The sequence below is a fragment of the Coffea arabica genome, chromosome 4e (assembly GCF_036785885.1).
Source record: "Coffea arabica cultivar ET-39 chromosome 4e, Coffea Arabica ET-39 HiFi, whole genome shotgun sequence".
Classification (NCBI taxonomy): Eukaryota; Viridiplantae; Streptophyta; class Magnoliopsida; order Gentianales; family Rubiaceae; genus Coffea; species Coffea arabica.
The window spans coordinates 27,379,583-27,398,194 of NC_092317.1; the positions used below are offsets into that span (position 1 = coordinate 27,379,583).

The window sequence follows — 18,612 nt, forward strand, 5'->3', positions numbered from 1 at the left end:
TCCTGGAGCTCTTAGTAGCTCAACAAGGTCAAGGTGTTGGACAAGGAAACCAAGAAATAGGGGAGGATCGAGCTTTAGAGCGGTTTCAGAAATTCTTCCCGCCCAAATTTGCTGGAGAACCTGATCCAGAAGTGGCTGAGAATTGGTTAGAAAATATAAGAAATATATTCGATGCTTTGGATTACACCGAGGAGAGACAAGTCACCTTTGCTGTATTTCAACTTGAAGGAGCAGCACGAGCCTGGTGGAATGTTATAAGAAACAAGTGGGAAAGGGATCAAACTCCAAGGACTTGGATAAATTTTGTACGTGAATTTAATGAGAAATTTCTTCCTCCACTTGTCCAAGAAAAGAGAGAAGATGATTTTATAAAGCTTCGTCAAGGAACTTTGAGCGTAGCTGAGTATGAAACACGCTTTACGAAGTTATCTACCTATGCCCCAGAATTGGTGTCTACTGAACGGAAAAGAATAAGACGGTTTATCCAAGGATTAAATTTAGAAATCCAAGATGCCCTTGCCGCAGCACAGATCGAAACGTTTAGTGACGCTCTCGAAAAAGCGCAAAGGGTAGAAAGTATAAAATCTCAACTGAGAGCTTTTCAAGCAAGGAAAAGAAATGCATCTGATAGTACACTAGGGGAAAATGAACCACCACCCAAAGTTAGAAAAGAAATGGATGGAGTAGGACTGTTACTTCCTGCACCACTCATGATAAAGGAACCAAAAGGAACTATGTCGCGAGGGACTTCAGTGGGACAAATACGATCAAAGAAAACTTCGCAAGCAAGTCAGGTCACAATACCCCGTCCGACTTGTGGATATTGTGGAAAGACGAATCACACTGAAGAAAACTGTTGGCTAAAGGGACGAAAGTGTATGGGGTGTGGGAGTACCAACCATAAAGTTCATGACTGTCCAAGGAGATATCCACGAGAAACTACTGCTCAACAGGGAAATGGAACTGTTCCTCGACAAGTTAATGGAAGGAGGAGCCAACCAGTGGCATCTGAAAGAACGCATGACATGAACACACCACACGGTTCAGAGTTGCCTGAGATTAAAGAAGGTAATCCTTACCACTACTGGTAAACTCGTCTATGAGATATTAGAGTATTCCAAACCTTACGCGTGAAAGGATCAAAAAGATTTTGTCTTGGACTCGAGACTTAACTGAATGAGTAGATTAAAATAATACCTTGGACTTGTCCAATAAGTGTTTAGCTTGGGTTTTGACAGATTGTGGTGGTGGCCGAAATGGTTGAGAAAACTTTTGATTTTGCATCCTTCTTCTAGTCTTCTTGTTTGATTAAGGTTGGCTTGTTGCTAAGTGATAAATAGAATTGGAGTACTTTTAGTACTTGATTGTGATGAGTGATTCTTATAATGTGATTGACCTCTGAGATATTTGATCTGATTAGTATTTGATTGTGATAAGTAAGATTGAAATGATTCTTAGTACGTGATCAACTTTCGAGAACTATTTTTGATCTGATTAATGCAAGTTGAAATTTCGAGGTCGAAATTTTTTTAAGGGGAAGAGAGTGTGAGGACTCGCAAATTCCTTACATATTTCTCAAAAATTCCCTTTTATTTGAAAATTATTTGGAAATTATTATTTCATGTTATCCATGGTTCAATCACCCTAGAAAAGTGCCAATGACCATAGGAAATTAGGGTTCTCCTATTCGTTTTCAATTCAAGGTGAAATCGGATTTTTCGTGTAACCGAAGTATAATTATCCGGTACCGAGTAAGGATCAAATTTGGTGCTTAAGAGTGACTTTTAAGTGAGAAATAATATGTGATTAGAAGCAATGATAAAAAGTTAGTGAATAGGAAGCAAAAACCCTAGTACGTGCGATTTAAGAGAAAACGCGTCACACCGACGTGTACCGTGCACTACCGTTTGAACCGACCACTTGACCGCCACTTACTTGTCACACAAGTTTATTACTAATGGAGTAAAATATCTCCTCTCTCATGATGACAGCTTGGCCGAAATTTGTGGCTAAAATGCAAGGAAGGAGAGAGAAAATTGTGTGGTGGAAATCAAGCCAAGTGTTGGCTAAACTTGTGGACAGAATTTGTTCTAATTTTCTTGTCTTCTTATAAGACCAAGTGAGCTTCATTCTTCCCCAATTTTTCTGCTGCATAGCCGAGCAAGGAGAGAGGAAAGGGAGAGCAAGAGAAAACCAAAATTTCTTCTTGATTTGCACCATCCAAGTGCAAGAAACAAATTCTAAACCGATTAAAGTGTGAATTGTGATCTTGGGAAGCTAGGGAAGCTAAAATTTTCAAGAGGAAGTGAAGTGGTACTCTTGCAAGCCTTGTTTCTTTTGAGGTATGTGCTGCTTATACTTGCTATATGGATGATCTATGTTGTATCTAAGCTTAGATAAGTGGTTATAGTGATGATGGGAGCAAGAAATCAAGAAAGGTTCCATTAGAAATCAAAATTCCAGATTTCTGGAAAATTTTCCCCCTTTTCTGCCCGATTTTATTGCTCCATGTTAGAGGCCGAATTTGGCTTGGAACAAAACATGAAAGTTGTATAGAATGGTATTTTATATATGCCTATAAAATTTCAGCTCAATCGGAGCAACGTAGCTTGTGAAAAGACGAAAATACCCTCGCTGATCTAGGTTACTTTCCAGAATTCCGCGTGGACAGTTTAGTCTCTTTGGTTGTGTTTGTTTACTATAATCCGTTCAGATTTAGCCAATTGTCAAAACATGAAAGTTTTAGTACCCTGTATTAGCTTTTCAACGCCGCCAAGAACGTCTTAAACGGACCTCGGTAGACTGGGATATGGTCATTTGAATGCAGTGCGGTTAATTGACCAACTAGTTGGATTTTGGATCTGTAAAGTGGGCATTTGACTAGATTGCACTGTAAATCTGACTAAGTCATCTTCATGAGAATTGTATACATTTGTCTTAGCTTTCATATGGCTTTGGAATTATTGGATTTGGAGTTATGTGTGCGGAGATTAGAGTGGATGAATCAAGACTACCACAGTAAACCTCGAACTAGAAAATCTGGGATCATTTTGATAAATTTGACCTAGATACAGGGCAAACTGGACTGAGTGGCCTTCTTCAACATTGTAGTCCTGTGTCTTAGCTTCGAAACGGCTTAAGTTTCATCCCAATCCGATAAGTGTAACTCCGGTTGTGACCGTTATGCATGAACCCGTCAAAGCTGTCTTTTGTCAAATTGCATTTCCGCACTTGTTATTCCTTTGATTTTGTTCTTATATTGTCTTGAGCCTATGAAATGGCTATTATGATGAGTTTGTGCTGTACATGACTTTGGGATTGGCTGAGAAAAATCATGAAGCCATAAATGGCTGGAAATTAGGTAAACACAAAGGGCATGCTGCCCAAATTTTCGCCCGAAAGCTAAGTTCTATTTGAACTTGTATAATACTATGACCGTTTTTCCATCTTAAAAACATGATCCTTCTTCAATTGGAAACTCCAAATGTTTACTTACTCTTACCAAATAAAGAGGAGTGGTTTAGGATTTTCTTGAGTATTTTGTCCACGGGTCCAAATGTCCTCGTTCCACTTTAAAGTCTCTTTTTATACGTTCTACTCATCATTCGTCGAGTTTCTTTGATTGCACCTAATTGTTTGTGATAAATGAGTGGTAATATTCTTTTCATTTAATTTTAGGTTTTCTCAGTGACTAAAGATAATATCCGGAAGGATATTTTGCACGTTGTTGTGCGTAAATAGGTGAGTGTTCTATATACCCGTGTTTTCTGTGACTACCTGATTACCTGACTATCTGTTTACTCGATTTCCAATTTATGTGATTACGTGATATTCGTGAATTACATGCTCCCATGAAATCAATTTGTATTGTTTACGTGCTAAGTGTCCACTTGATTACTTAATTATCATGAATCACATGCTATATGAAGTTGTCCATCATTGTTAGGCGAGTGTGTACTTTACCTCATTCGACCTATTCAATTGATGAATTTTACCATTTACCGTTTACCAATTTACTTGGTTACTTGTGCATGTTGTAAGCTCTAAGCTGAACTTGGGCCCCGCCTCGGTTACCGACCTACTCGAGCCAGGACTGGGCTCGGTCGGGTAGGTTGGAACCCTGGACAACCGTCGGTATACTCGAGTATTACCACTGGAGGGATAAGGTGATGGCCAGTCAACCGTGGGGATCCGGAAGTTATAAGGTGCAGAGGACCGACAAAGTTCCACCAGAACACCGTATCCTTCAGTATATGGTTACCGTGTATCATGATAATTGTTCCATGCTAAAATGCCAACATGAAATCATGTGCCATACCTTTTGATATGTTCCTTGTTTAATTACTTGTTTATTTATATAGAACCTCACTGGGCTTTTTAGCTCATACCACGTCAATTGTTTTCCTTAGCAGGGGAAGGCGAGCAAGGACGAGAGTTCTGTATAGTCTGGTTGATCTAGTTCTTTGGCCTTGTAATGGTTCTCGCCCTAGTGCTTGGCACGGGCTGGTTGTATGAGGAATGAGAACCTTGTATATTCGATGTTTGTACTTGAATGGTAAAAACTTTGAAAACTTCTGGTGTGTAGAAGTTTCTTATCTTTTACTTGAGCATCTATGTATATATTAAGTTGAAGTGGATGGGTTACTTATTGTCTATGGATGTACGCACGTGATACGAGTGACTGAGTCCTGGCGAGAGCTGGGCAGGCGGTCCGCCGAACCCTTTGGTGCGCCTTAGGGGGAGGTGGGGCCGTCACAAATTATTGCAGAATGCTTTTTGTAAAACTTTGAAGATTTTGATGGAGACAGATAACTTTTCTAAAAAATTTGCCCCAGTGTGATGTTATTGGACCTGCAAAAAGGAATAATCACAATGACAAGATAATGCCACCACCAGCCGATCAACCCCTCCTTCAAGAAATATGTAAACATGAGTACTTGAACGTTCTTCTCCGTTATAGTAAAAACTCAACTTTACTCTGCGAATTGCATCAAATCTTCTTAACTTCTAATGCTAATCAAATATGATATTTGGTATCCAGATATTTTCAATAAATCACTGGAATTGCAATTTGATAATTCCAAAGAGATAAATGAGACCATGAAACACAAGAAAGAATATCTACTTACACAAAAATGATGGAAATTCTAGTAACATGAAAACAACCATTTACTTTTATTGAAAGAAAATTGACTTTAGAGAAATGAATCTGTGCACTCAAAAGTTTATGTTTGATGAACCAAAACACTTTGATTCTCGAACAAAATGCCACATTTGACCGTTTGGATATCGTTCCTCCGGAGTTCAATGTTTGGCAACAGAACCACAATGTAAAAAGAAATTCCAATGAACTGAGTCACCAGCCCTTCAAATCCAAGCTCACTTTTCCTCATAAAACCCTACCTTAGCGCCCTTTCGGGTTTTCACTAAGGCTATCCCTTACCTTTCTATTTTCTTTTCCTTTTTTCAGCCTTATTTCTCTTCTTTTTCTTTTTCTTTTTCTTTTTCTCTTTCTTTCTTTCTTTTCTTTTTCGGAAGGTGTCCTTTCGGGTTTTCACCTAATGAACCAATCTTGCTGATAGCTTTTATCTACTCAAACAAATGTGCTTTAAAAAATGATGGTATCAGTGCGACAATCCTTCCCTTACAAAAATTGGTGAAGATGTATTGACATCCTTTGCTATGTAATTAGAAAATCTCCTAAAAGAGGTGATGTAAAGAACGAAAGTCAGGACTTTCAGTTTCCCATAATGTGGTCAGGTAAGGTGCTAAGAAAAAGGTTAAGACTTGAAAGCAGATTTCATAAGTGTTTAAATCACCTGAGATCGCATCTTCATATTAACCCTACTTAGGATTAAACTAAAATTGCCCTAATTTATTCTCAACAAAGGTTCTTTTCTTTAATTTTCTTTTCCTTTTGTTCCTCTATCACTTTTCACCTCTTGAGGCTTTTCTTTCCTTTTTTCAACTCAAACTTGCCCCAGTGTGCGTTTGCGATCCTCAGACATTGTCAAACGAAATAATTTATTCTGAAAGTTCAAAAGGGATAACTAGCGATAGAATGTTTAATTGGAAAGGAAGAAGGCCTGACTGTCATTCCATTCTTCGTATTGACCCTGAAAGGAAACTTCCATTTATCAGATAAAATATTTTTTACACATATCCGAATTGATCGGGTTGAGGGAAAACTTGTCCATCCATTTCTGTTAGAACAAGTGCTCCACCAGGCAATACCTTCTTGACAATAAAAGGGCCCTGCCAATTTAGTGCAAACTTGCCATTGGCTTCCTCTTGCACTAGCAAAATCCGTTTCAACACGTTGTCTCTTTCTTCGAATAGTCTCGTTTTGATCTTCTTGTTGTAAGCACGGGCCATTCTCTTTTGATAGCACTGACCATGACAAATGGCATTTAACCTTTTCTCATCAATCAAAGACAATTGTTTTGACATTGTTCCAGTCAGATTCATCCAACTTGGTCTCTATTAGTATGCGCAATGAAGGAATTTCGATCTCAGTACCAATATTAATGATTTCTTTTTCCTCTAGGTTCGATTTGGATTTCTCTTCATAGTGTTCAAGATTCTTTAACAAAGACTCAGATGCTTCCTCGTTATCGCTCTCGTTTTGAATTTCTGATTCCATAATTTTGAATTCGTGAGGGATATCGAGATTGCAGTCATTAAATTCCGGAATAGGGATATCCAAAGGGTCAATGTTCTTTATTTTTGGCCATCTGAAAAAAGAATGAGATAGATGCAACAATGCGTAAGTAAAACAATTGGAAGATGAACACTGTGCATTTCATTGAATTTCAAATAAAGGACAAAATGTCATAATATGCTACTTGAAATAAGACTTGTATTGAAAAGACATTTGATTCAAAACTATTTACAAAATTGAAAGGTAAAAGATGAACAATGCGAATGATTTCTTTCATAATTTTCAACCAAAAGGCAATCCCCTAGATTTATCAAAATTTCCTTCGGGAGGGAATGTGATTTGCAGTCCAGTTTTAGATGACTTTTTCGAGCACAAAAGGCTTCTGGACTATTTCGATTACTTCATGCTCCCCCACAGTGTATTTGGCAGGCTCTTCAAACTCCTCATCAATGGTAATAACCCTACAGTATCTTTATGCTCAGGAAGAGGGTTCTTGCTGATATTCGGCCCTGACTCACATTTTTTCCTTAAAATTATGTCCCCAGCATCAATCATGTCTTGGATCTTATATTTTAGTGCCCGACAATTGCCGGTAAAATGGCCAGGACTTCCAGAATGATATGCACAAATGGTTTGAGGATCATAACCAGCAGGAATGCCCCTAGGGTAGGTTTGAGGAGGCACCACGCCAATTTTAGCAGTAGTCTTAAGTTGCTCGTATAATTGGTCGAGGGGTCAGCCCAAATTGGTAAAGGTATGGTATTGAATTTGATTTTGAATTTCATTGGTTTGAGGATGTATAAGTTTGGTTGTTTGGCAGAACAGGTCTTGGATTAAAAGGAAGTCAAGGTTGAGTTTGCAAACTTGGTTGAGAAATCTGGAAAGGTGGTGCAGGTATATTTGTGTAGTTGGGTCGGGGGCGAGGATGATTGACAGTAGTATAATAGACAGAACGTGAGTTTGGGTAATAAAGGTAGGGGTATGAGTAGGTGGATCAGTTCTGAAATCTGGGTCTAGTCGAGGGGTCCTGATCCCAGGCGAAAGCATTCTCTCCTTCCATCTTATTGAACTAAGGTTTCTTGCCACTACCACTCTAACCTTGCAAAGCTTCCAGTTGCATTTTCAAGGTTGACACGTTGACTATCTTTCTTGCTTTGACGAATTCGTCAAATTCTTCTAACTTGTTTACAATAGCTGCAAAATGAGCTTCCAGTCATTCAAAAAAATTTCTCAAAATAAGGCGGGTCGTGAGCCTTGATAAATGTTCGAACAACTTCATCTTCGAACATCGGGGGTTCCACTTTAGGAGCTAGTTTCCTCCAATGTTTGGCATGCGTCTTATGATTCTCCGACGGTTTTCTCTTGGTCCCCTCAAGTGTGGTCCTCATTGGAGCAAACTCGCAATTGTACTCATATTGTCTTACAAAAGCGGTTGACAAATCCACTCATGTCCTCATCTCATCAGGTTTCAAATTGGAATACCAATCCAGTGTATCGCCTTCTAAGCTTTCGAAAAATAATCGAACTGGCAAATTCTCTTCATCTATTGGCTTTCCTAACTTGTTTGTAAACATTCAGAGATGTGTCTTAGGATTGCCTATTCCATCATACTTGCTAAATTTAGGTGCTTTAGAACCCACGAGTAGTTGCATATCAGGAAACAGGCACAATTCGTTATAGTCTAAATCCTTGTTTGTTCAAACCTTGGCTCTTCCTCATGAATTCGTCAAACCGATCCAACCTCTTTAACAAATTCTTGTCAATTGGCGCAGAAGATTCTCCTACTTCAATTTTTCCTTGTGCAGTGGTGTCTAGTGTGAATGGTTCAACAGTGGAATAATCATATGGTCCTTGAGGTTCAAGTGGCATGTTCAGACTGACAGGTGGATAAATTTGAGGAGCTTGTATATGAGAAGGATTGATTTGGATATTGGGTACATAGGTATGTGGTAGGCCATGAATGGGATAGGTGAAAGCTTCCTCAGGTGGATGTGGAGCAAAAAGGGTTTGAGTATGGGATATGGATAGTGGTTCAGGTTCAGGTTGACTAGCAGGTAAGGGCTCATGTTGAACACCGCTACTGCTACCAGCAACTACCTGATCAATCACGCACCATTGTGTGGCCATCTCCATGCTTAGCTCATTGAATTTGTTCAACACTTCGCTCAATTGAACTCCCAGATTTGCAAGGTCGGTTGTTGGCGTTGTTGCAGACCTATCGGATGATTCGGAATGTGTACTCATATTTACACTATTTCTCAAAAACTCGACTACGTGATCGTGTAATGATGAGGCTTCTTTATGTAGCTATGTTTGCAATTACCTGAAAATTTAGGAAAAACCCTTTTTATATTTTCCTCTTGATTAATTGCTGTCAAAAAGAAAGAAAAAGGAAAAAAATACGCGAATTAGTAAAAATTAAAGTAATTCAGATGCATATCCTATTGGGGAGCCCTTTTTGTGCCAAGGGTAGGCCTAATATGATGTAACACCTTCAAAGTGGGACCCGTTTATCAAACCTGCTTTTGACCACCATTTGGCACAAAAGAAAAGTCACTTCGAATTTGCAAATTTCCATTTTTATAAGCATTTTTTATCATCATTCCTCAGAGACAGTTTCGTACAAAGTCATTAATCCTTTTCAACCTATCTATTACAGCACTTTTGGATTCTCTGGCATAGGGATTGCTCATGTGTTCCACCTGATCGTATAGTTCCCCACATTTTCTTTTCAATTCTTGGTGTTTCTCTCGCATATTTTCACATGCTCTTATGTTTCTCTGCCATCTCCTTGTTAGTTTTGATGGACTTTTTTAGTTGCAAATTTCTCTATCTTTGGCTTCAATAATGGCCATCAATCTCTTGACCTCCTCGGACGGTTCACCTTGCGATTCTTGTGTACCAAAACCTTTAAGCCAATCCTCATACTGCGGAGTTACTGAACCCTTTTGCTTGAGTTCCGGAATGTACTTGATGTGCTCGTCATCGGACAATGTCCCCCAGGCTTCAATGATAGGAATCTTCATCGGAATTTCACTTGGACATATCCTTTTGTTAAAAACAATGATGAATTCGGCTAAATCAAATGTACACGGCAATTCTTGAGTGCGACCCAACTGTCAGAGAAATCTCTTCGGAGCATAAGCCATAATACCCTGGGTGCCTAGCAATGGAATGAACTCTGATGCTTTGGTGCGAAGTACAGGTTTAACACAATTAGTCCAATCTAAAATCCATCTAACATTCTGATCGGGCAACTCTTTTAAGAAATCCACATACTCAGATGCGTTACTCAGCAAACCATCTCCATTAACACTCTTGCGATGCGTAACTATCTAATTATACCCAGACATTGGCAGACTATTAGGAATAGGTGATTGTCTCATAAGGTGCTCCATTGCCCATATGTGCAGAATTAAATTGGATCCGTGAAAAAATTTTCTACACTTTTGGCAAGTAGTACAGGCTACAAAGATGTTGGCTAAGATAGTCGGAACAAAAGAGTATTGCCTATCTTTTATCCCTAAAAATAGATCAAACATGACTTTAGTGAGATTAAAAGCTATCTTCTTGTCTTTCCTCGGAAAAAGGTAAGTTCCGACCATAACCAATCCATACACCCACGGCCTTTTATGTTCCCACGCGGCCTTAGACGTAAATGAGAAATCTCTTAAGTGTCTCTCGAACCCATCTCTCAATGCAAATCGATCGAATAGAAATTTCACATATATGCCTTGATCAAATCCTTGTAGTGCAGATTCCTTCAACCCAGTGAAATGGCAGAACTCGGCCTTGTTTGACACAAACGGAAATATTACAACGGTACCATGAATTGGTAAATTAAGGAGGCCATATACCTCCTCAATTGTCACGGTCATTTCCTTCTTGCCTAGTCTATATGCGGAGCAAATAGGGTCCTACAAATGTATCAAAGTTTCTACCAAGTAGCCGTTGGATTTGATATCTTTAAAATCCCCAATTGGGCCTAAGTGAGAGGCTACTTGGTTAATTTCACTAGGTGAAAGCAATGCGGGCCACTTCTGTACCTCAATCGGTGCTGTTAATATTTGTTGGACTCGTCGAGGGCGTTCCATCTAGGGACAAGAAGTTGGTGTCAAGTACCTTATCTACAGGTCCTACTTTTCCGGTTAAACCGGAATTTAAACGTGAAAATCCCAAAACAGGGTTAAATACCCATGGGAATATAGGGTTGGCTTATTCTTAACATGGGATTCCCTAAATGGCATTTCCTCTAAGGTTTATGTATGATGCCAATTTATCAAAGCAATTTAAATATGCAATTTGGAATGAAACATGACCTAAGGGACCCTTCGTATGCCAGGGTGGACCTAAAATGACGTGCAATTGTTAACCTATGAATGCAATACATCAAAATTTAAATGTGCAATAACCTATCTAAAAGGGTAGGTTCTAAAGAGTATTATGCCAGAACTCTTATTTCCTAACGTTTCTGAATGCAATAGACAAGAAAACAAGGAAATGCTAGTTCAACAAATAACACATAACACGTTGGGGCAATTTAGATGATACAAAAAGCAAAAAAGAAAATTAAGGAAAGAAGGGTGGAATCCCTCCCTTCGTGCCTAGTGTTCCTAGTTTGGTACGGTCGACTCTATCCTAGGCGATTTCTAATATGGATGCATGAGGTTGGGTTCACTAATGCATTTAGACTCAATAAAGTTTCAGGTCCCCAAACCTTCAGACCAAAGGCAAAGAGTCATCAATCCCAAAGCCTAAGAGTCGGTCGTTCGAGTGACCCCTCGGACATTCCTACGCGCACGTCATGCCAAGACCACATGTCCAAGTGGATCGATCCTAATCCTAATTGGGTGGAGTGGTGTGACAACCACTAAAAGTAAAAAAGAAATGAGGGGTTATAAAGTAAAACGTATGCGTGTATGAAGTGCTCCTTTTGAAGGGAGAGATTAAATACCATCAAATGTGGGTGAAGGCTCTAGGGTGGCTATCCCCCCTCCCCAAGATGCAAAGCGTGATAAATATAAATAAAAATGAACTATCCATCACATGTATGGTGAACGAGGGGCGATTGCGCGCATAAGATGCAAGAAACCCTAAAAAGGAAAAATGCAACATAAAATCTCCAAATGTGATATATAAGAAGGTTAAAAGAAGAAAAAAAATGACTAAATCAAATGTTCGGACTCTGTAAAGCATCCCCAGTGGAGTCGCCAAGCTGTCGCGCCCTTTTTTTTTGAAAAAATATAAAATTACGGGTTTATAAAAATGATTTTTGATTGATTAAATGAATTTTTTATTTGTTGAGAATAAAAAAAGAAAAAGGGCCTAAAATGGGACTTAAAGTGCGACGATTTTGGCCCAAAAATAATAGTTTAAAAAGGATTTTTAATAAAAAAAAATAGGAGTCGCCACTTGGTATTGAGTTAAAGTGTACCAAATCACCTAAAATGAATTTTAGATGAAAAGTAGAGAAAACCGTTTTTTAAATGACTCCAAGTCTACGAAAATCAAGAGAAAAGAGCTCGAGAGTCACGATTGAAGAAACGGAAGGCAAGGATAAAATCCAAGGCACCTTTTCAACCTAACCAAGATTAGTTGCGTGATTTAGTAAAAATTTTTCTTATTTTAACCTAAAAACTTAACACATTTGGATGTTACTATATGAATGCAAATCTAGATCTAATGGCTATCGGAAGGGTCAATATGTCTCTTCGAAACTGGATTGGTACAAATCGCATTAATTACGACGCCCAAAAGTGATTCTTTGAAGAGGTCACGAATATGCAACAATGAGACTTGAAAAAATAGAAAAATTATAATATATAGGTATACGTGATCCAAGGGAATGCATCATAATGGGTGCGGAGAACTAACACTCGTGACTTCAAATTTCCCTTTAATAGAGGGAACACGAGCGTGCTAAGGCTAGAAAGCCATACTCGTCCATATCCCATATTCGGGGGGTACCTTTCCTATCCAATCAAGCAAATGATCTAATGTAGTCCTAATTTTCTTAAATGGAATGCAATTCTATATGTCATGTTTCATAAATGGAATGCAATTCTATATGTCATGTTTCATATATAGGGCTAAGAGATATACATATAGAGCAAATATCATGCAAAAAATGGTAAAGATCCTAAAAAGTAGAAAATATGCATGAAATGTAGTGATTTGTCATACAAGCATGATCTAGCGCGTGGACGGTCCCTAAGGGTTTAGCATTGGACTAGCACATGTCTACAAGTTCACTAGTATTCCACTAGCGAGAAATTGAGAAAATAGACCACAACTAGCGTTGGACTAGTGTGGTGACGCCATGCATTTATTATAACTAAATAAATCATATAAAATATAATAAAAGCAAGTAAACACATAATATCACATAAACACATAGTACGTAAGCCATGATATCTAGATGAAAAGGTTCTAAGAAAGCGAGTAAACACGTAAACATACAAGCATGCAAGCACACACAAAAGCAAATAAGAGGAAATGGAGATCTAACTATTACATTTGAGGGCCCTAACTACAATCTAAGGGGGGAAAGAATAATAAAATAACCACCTAACTATTACATATTCTATCTAAATACATGTCTTGAACCCCCTAACTATCACAATTTGGCATTTAAATGTCTCTCAAATAATTGAAAATTAAATTAAAATAAATATACAAAACTAAAAACAAATAAAGTGAATAAATATAACAGAAGCGCTCGGATTTGGCGAATTAGGCTGTAGAGTGGCGTTGAGAAACTCATGAAAGGAAAACTCTCTTTCTCGGCTAAATAAGGTAAACTAGGGTTGTGTGGCCGTCGCCAGCCATGGCGGTACTCCAGCCATCTGAGGGGGCTATAGGAGCGGCGCCGCCCTTGTCGAAGAGCTTCGCGGCTGTGGTAACAGCCAGCAGTAGTGCTGAGGCCTTCGACCCAGGGACAATCTCCACGCGCAGAGGGGAACCAGCTTTTAGAATAGCGAACAGCGACATTCAGCAGTTAGCACGTCTATTCCAACAAGCACTGGTGGGCAGATTCTCATACAGTCGTCCTCCTATGGAGGCTGTAAGGAGGTTCTTCTTATTATTAGGGCTGAAGGGGGACTATGCGGTGGCCTTGTTAGATACGAACCATGTTCTCATCAGGCCAACAGTAGAAGAGGATTACATTTGGTTATTCGTACGCCGCACATGGTATATAAGGAGTTCGCCAATGACAATCTCCAAATGGTTTCTGGATTTCAAAGCCAACAAGGAAATCTCAATTGCTCCTGTGTGGGTAAGTTTTCCAAGCCTGCCATTGCCATTCTTTGGGAGGAACCCACTCAATAAGCTGGCCTCTGTCCTGGGAAGACCACTAAAGATTGACGCCGCAACGAGAGATTTGAGGAGGCTGTCGGTTGCAAGGGTGTTGGTGGAGATCGATGTAGCCCGCGCACCAGCAAAAAGGGTCTGGATAGGTGATGAGGAGTATGGTTTCTGGCAGAACATGGAGTACGAGAGCTGGCCAGCGTTCTGCTCCTTCTGTGAGAGATTTGGCCATGACCAACAAGAGTGTTATAGGAAGTTTCCGGCTCTAAGGCCTGCGAAAAATCCCCAGGCACATTTGCCGCAACCCAAGGACCCTCTTCCCCAAGGAGATCAAGGAACGACCATGGCGAGGGGGGAGGATGTTGGAGAGTGGAGGGATGTCTAGCAATCTGTGACTGGGGCAGAAGTAGAGGGGGGAAGGTCGCCCTTGGCTTTGGACCACGAGCAACTCGAGGCTCCAGAGGTAGTGCTGCAACAGCAACTGGTCCTGGCCAATGGGTTGGCGCAGACTGGGGACGAGGCAGTGCAGCGGTAGCCGGCTGCCGGATGCACGGATGAGGGTCGAGGAAGCGCAAGTAGGCAGGGGCATGCTGGGATAGGTGCAGCAACAATGGATGTGGGTGAGGGTGAAGGAAACCTAGATGGGCAGGCGCAAGAGGGGTTGATTGTGGCAACAAAGCCTGCGGCTGTGGGGGAAGGCAACGCAGGTGGACAGGCGCATGATAGGTTCATTACGGCACCATTGGCTGCGGCTGGAGTGGGGGAGGCAGATGCAAGGGGTCTTGATGCATTGCTGTTTGTGAAGGTTGGGGATAAGGGGGCTGGGCAAGGGTCATTGGAGTTGCGACTGCAACTCAGCAATTCATTTGGGTTCTTGAGGGGGTGGGAGAGGAGGTGGAGAGGGGAGAACCAAGTATCTGAGAGGCGCTGTGTCACTTAGCCAGTGCGTGGAGAGTGTGACGCCCCGAAAATTAGGAGATTGTTTGTAAATAAGATACTAAAGTGTATTTCTTTGGGTTTGATTTAAAACCTTATTTTGTTTTAAAAAGATTAGAAACCCTAAAATTTTAATCAAAAACCCTAGTTTACTTGTGATTAACTGGTTTCCTTCAATATCTCATCTTTTAATAGGAACTCTAAATTCAATTTATGGAATTGGAAAATCCCTCATGTTATTTTAAAAATGTCCCTTTATTTGGAAATTATTATTTTTATTAAGGCTTGCTACCCCATTTATTCCACGATAAGTGTAAATAAACCTAGAAAGTAGGTTTTCACCTTTGGTTTTAAGATCGGAGTAAAATTAGGGTTTTCGCAATTTTTCACCGGATGAATTTTCGGTACAAAGTAAGGATTAAATTTGGAGATTAAACGTGACTTTTAAGTGAGAAATAATATGTGAGTAGTAGCAATGATATAAGGTTAGTGAATGGGAAGAAAAAAAACAGTAGTACGTGAGTTTTTAAGAAAAACGGCGCGAACCGACGGGTCCCGCGCACTACCGATTGAACGCACCACTTGCCTACCATTTTTCTTACCAAACAAACTTATTGACTCTTGGATAAAATATCTCCTTAATTAACATCAGATTTGACCAAGAAATTGAAGTTAGAAAATGCAAGGAAGAAAGAGAAAATTTTGTGGTTGAGATTAAACCAAGTGTTAGCCAAACTTGTGGCTAGAATTAATTCTTATCTTTCCATCTTCTTATAAGACAAACTTAGCTTCATTTCCTTCCATTTCTGCATCATTCCAGCCGACCAAGAGAGAGAGAGAAGTGAGAGCTTGAGCAACCACATTCCTTCTTGATTCACACCAACCAAGTGCTAAGCTAGAAATCTAAACCGATTGATTGCAAGTTTGGAAGCTTGGGAAGCTAAGGAACCAAGAAATTTCAAAGGAAGTGAACTATCACTCATCCAAGCCTTGTTTTTGAGGTATTCAATCTGATCATGGTCCTTGATCTTTTAAATCTTGTGTTAAGATGTTATTTAGCTTAAGTTTTGGCTTGATTTCAAGATGAGCAAGTGATTGTGATGATTATTGGATGAAATAATCAAATCAGGGTTTTGGGGATTTGCTGCCAAACTTGATGTGTGACTCACATATGTTGTAATTAAGGTTATATAAAGGGTTTTGGTAGTGATTAGAACAAGAAATTGAGGAAAGTTACATTAAAAACTGAAAATCCCAGAAATCTGGAAAATTGTTCTTCCATTCTGCCCGTTTTTGTAGCCCTATGTTAGAGGCCGAATTGGCCTTTGGTCAAAACATGAAAGTTGTTCAGAATGGTATTTTATAGGTGTCCACAAAATTTCAGCTCATTTGGAGCATCATAGCTTGTGAAAAGACGAAAATACCCTCGCTGATCTAGGTCACTTTCCAGAATTCCGCGTGGACAGTTCAGTCCTTTTGATTGAGTTTATTCACTATGATCCGTTTAGATTTGGCCTTTCACCGAAACATTAAAGTTTTAGTACCCTGTCTTAGCTTCGTAACGCCTCCAAGAACACCTTAATTGGATCTTGGTAGACTGAGATATGGTCATTTGCGTGAAATGCGGCTGATTAGCCGAATAGTTGAAACCAGGTTACATGAGTTGGGAATTTGATCAGGTTACATTGAAAATTTGACTGAGTGCTCTTCATGAAAGTTGTAGTGTTCTGAAGTAGCTTTAAAATTCCTCTAAGAACACCTGAATTGGATTTTTGTACACTGAGTTATGTTCATTACAGTGTTCTGCGTTTAAACAGCCGACGAATTGGTTTCTGGTTTAGTAATTCGAGAATTTGACCAAGTTACATTAGAAACTGGACTAAGTGACCTTCATGAATATTGTAGCTCTGTATCTTATCTTCGAAACGGCATAGGTTTCATTTTAATCCGATAAGCGTAGCCTCAGATATGTTATTTCCGCATTTGTACGTCAAATCTGTTTTGAACTAAATTGAATTTCTGCACTTGTACTTAATACGATTCTTGTTATTATGATATTGTGAGCCTATGGAACGGCTCTTGACATGAATTGCTGATATGTATAATGTTGGGTTGTGTTTGAGAAAATCAATGAAGCCTAAAAGGCTGGAAAATTAGGTAAACACAAAGGGCATGCTGCCCGAATTTTTACTCGAGGACTAGAAAACTATATTTGCGACTTGAGTGAAGGTTAAGTATTTATCACTTGAACTAGTAAAGACCTTTGCTACTATGTTTCTTGAGTGTTATATGTTAAGACTTGGTCGAGCTCGTACCTTGAGGAAAAGACTTAATGGCCAATGTAAACTTGTATTTCCATGTACTTTCAACTCAAGTGTTATTTCCAAGTATTTATGCTACAAAACCTTATGATTTGAAAAGCGAGCAAGTGTTTCGCGAGTGTCTTTCAAATGAATTTCAATTGGTCGATTTTTAATGAATGGAATGTTAACGTTTCGAATTCGACTCGTGTTTCAAAGTTCTCAAACTGGAATTTTTATCGCAGATCTGGACTCCAAGCCTGGAGTGTAATTGAACGTGAATACTTGAAGCACTATATCTTTTGGTGAGTGCTTTCAAATACCGAATTGAACTTGATACGTGACCAATATGAGTACATGTTATATACGTGAATTGATAGGGCAAGAGTGTACTTTATCGCACTTGCCCTTACGTGACTTGTACTTGTTTATGGATTGCAATTGACTTGATATACTTGATTGTGGTGCGCGCACTTCCTGGAATTCCAGAAACCCTGTGGCGAGTTACTCTAGTCGAGCCGGCAAGGGCTTGGTCGATTGGGTAACGAACCCTGGGTCTCTTGTATTGTCGAGTGGAGTGATATCTCCTCGACTAATCGGTATACTCGAGTATTACCACCCGTGTTTATTGAGGATTTTGGGCCCAGCTGGGGGTTTGAACGGTGGACGGAGAGTCGTGTAAGTGGTGTTCTACTGGATTGGTTACTTACTTGAAAGTTGACGGAGTGTCAACTACTACGGGATCAAGCTTCTGGTAATGCCATGGGAATTTGGCTCCTGAGAGTCATCCGTATCCTTATACTTTGGAGTGATTATTGTTTTTTGGATTATTGTTTCTTTTGAAAAATCTCTACATTCGCTCATTTTAAGATTGCTACTTGACATGTTACTGTTCACATTTATGAACTCTTTATACTCGTTACTTTGCTATATCGAAAACTCGTACTTATAAATAATGGTCAATTTGCTATTTGGAACCTCACTGGGCTTTTAGCTCATTCCACTCCATTTGTTTTCCTTTCAGGGGTACGAGCGAGGTGTGAGATATGTAAAGTCTAGCATAGACTAGTTGTTTGATTTTTTTGACTTGTACTCGCGCTATTTCTCGGATGGAACATGTTGTACTGGGATTGTATACGTTTTGAACTAGTTTGATGTATTAAGACTTTGTACCTTGATTCCTATCAATGTAAATTATAAGCTTGAATTGTGAATGTTATTTATGGTTCATGGATGTGTGTACATGACTCGATTGAGATAGTGAGTGAGTCCTGGCGAGAGCTGGGCAGGCGGTCCGCCGAACCCTTTGGTACGCCTTAGGGGGAGGTGGGGTCGTCACAGAGAGGCATCCAGAGGGTTGCGGTATCAGGAACTTCAAGCCATGCAGGAGCAGTTGACATGTCGGTT

At 39.6% G+C, this 18,612-nt stretch overlaps 1 protein-coding gene and 2 long non-coding RNA genes across 3 annotated transcripts; all 3 read left to right on the forward strand.

The window, feature by feature from the left end:
• Nucleotides 1-1,558: 1,558 nt before the first annotated feature.
• LOC140005755 (uncharacterized) lies at nucleotides 1,559-4,665 on the forward strand. Its single transcript, XR_011813324.1, has 3 exons — nucleotides 1,559-2,342; nucleotides 3,679-3,741; nucleotides 4,413-4,665. It is a non-coding gene; the product is annotated as an uncharacterized lncRNA (long non-coding RNA).
• An 8,822-nt stretch (nucleotides 4,666-13,487) lies between these two features.
• On the forward strand, nucleotides 13,488-14,354 carry LOC113740911 (uncharacterized). The gene has a single exon (XM_027268424.1). The coding sequence runs from the start codon at nucleotides 13,488-13,490 to the stop codon at nucleotides 14,352-14,354; it is 867 nt and encodes a 288-aa protein (XP_027124225.1).
• A 1,372-nt stretch (nucleotides 14,355-15,726) lies between these two features.
• On the forward strand, nucleotides 15,727-18,412 carry LOC140005756 (uncharacterized). Its single transcript, XR_011813325.1, has 3 exons — nucleotides 15,727-15,906; nucleotides 17,451-17,510; nucleotides 18,230-18,412. It is a non-coding gene; the product is annotated as an uncharacterized lncRNA (long non-coding RNA).
• Nucleotides 18,413-18,612: the final 200 nt, after the last annotated feature.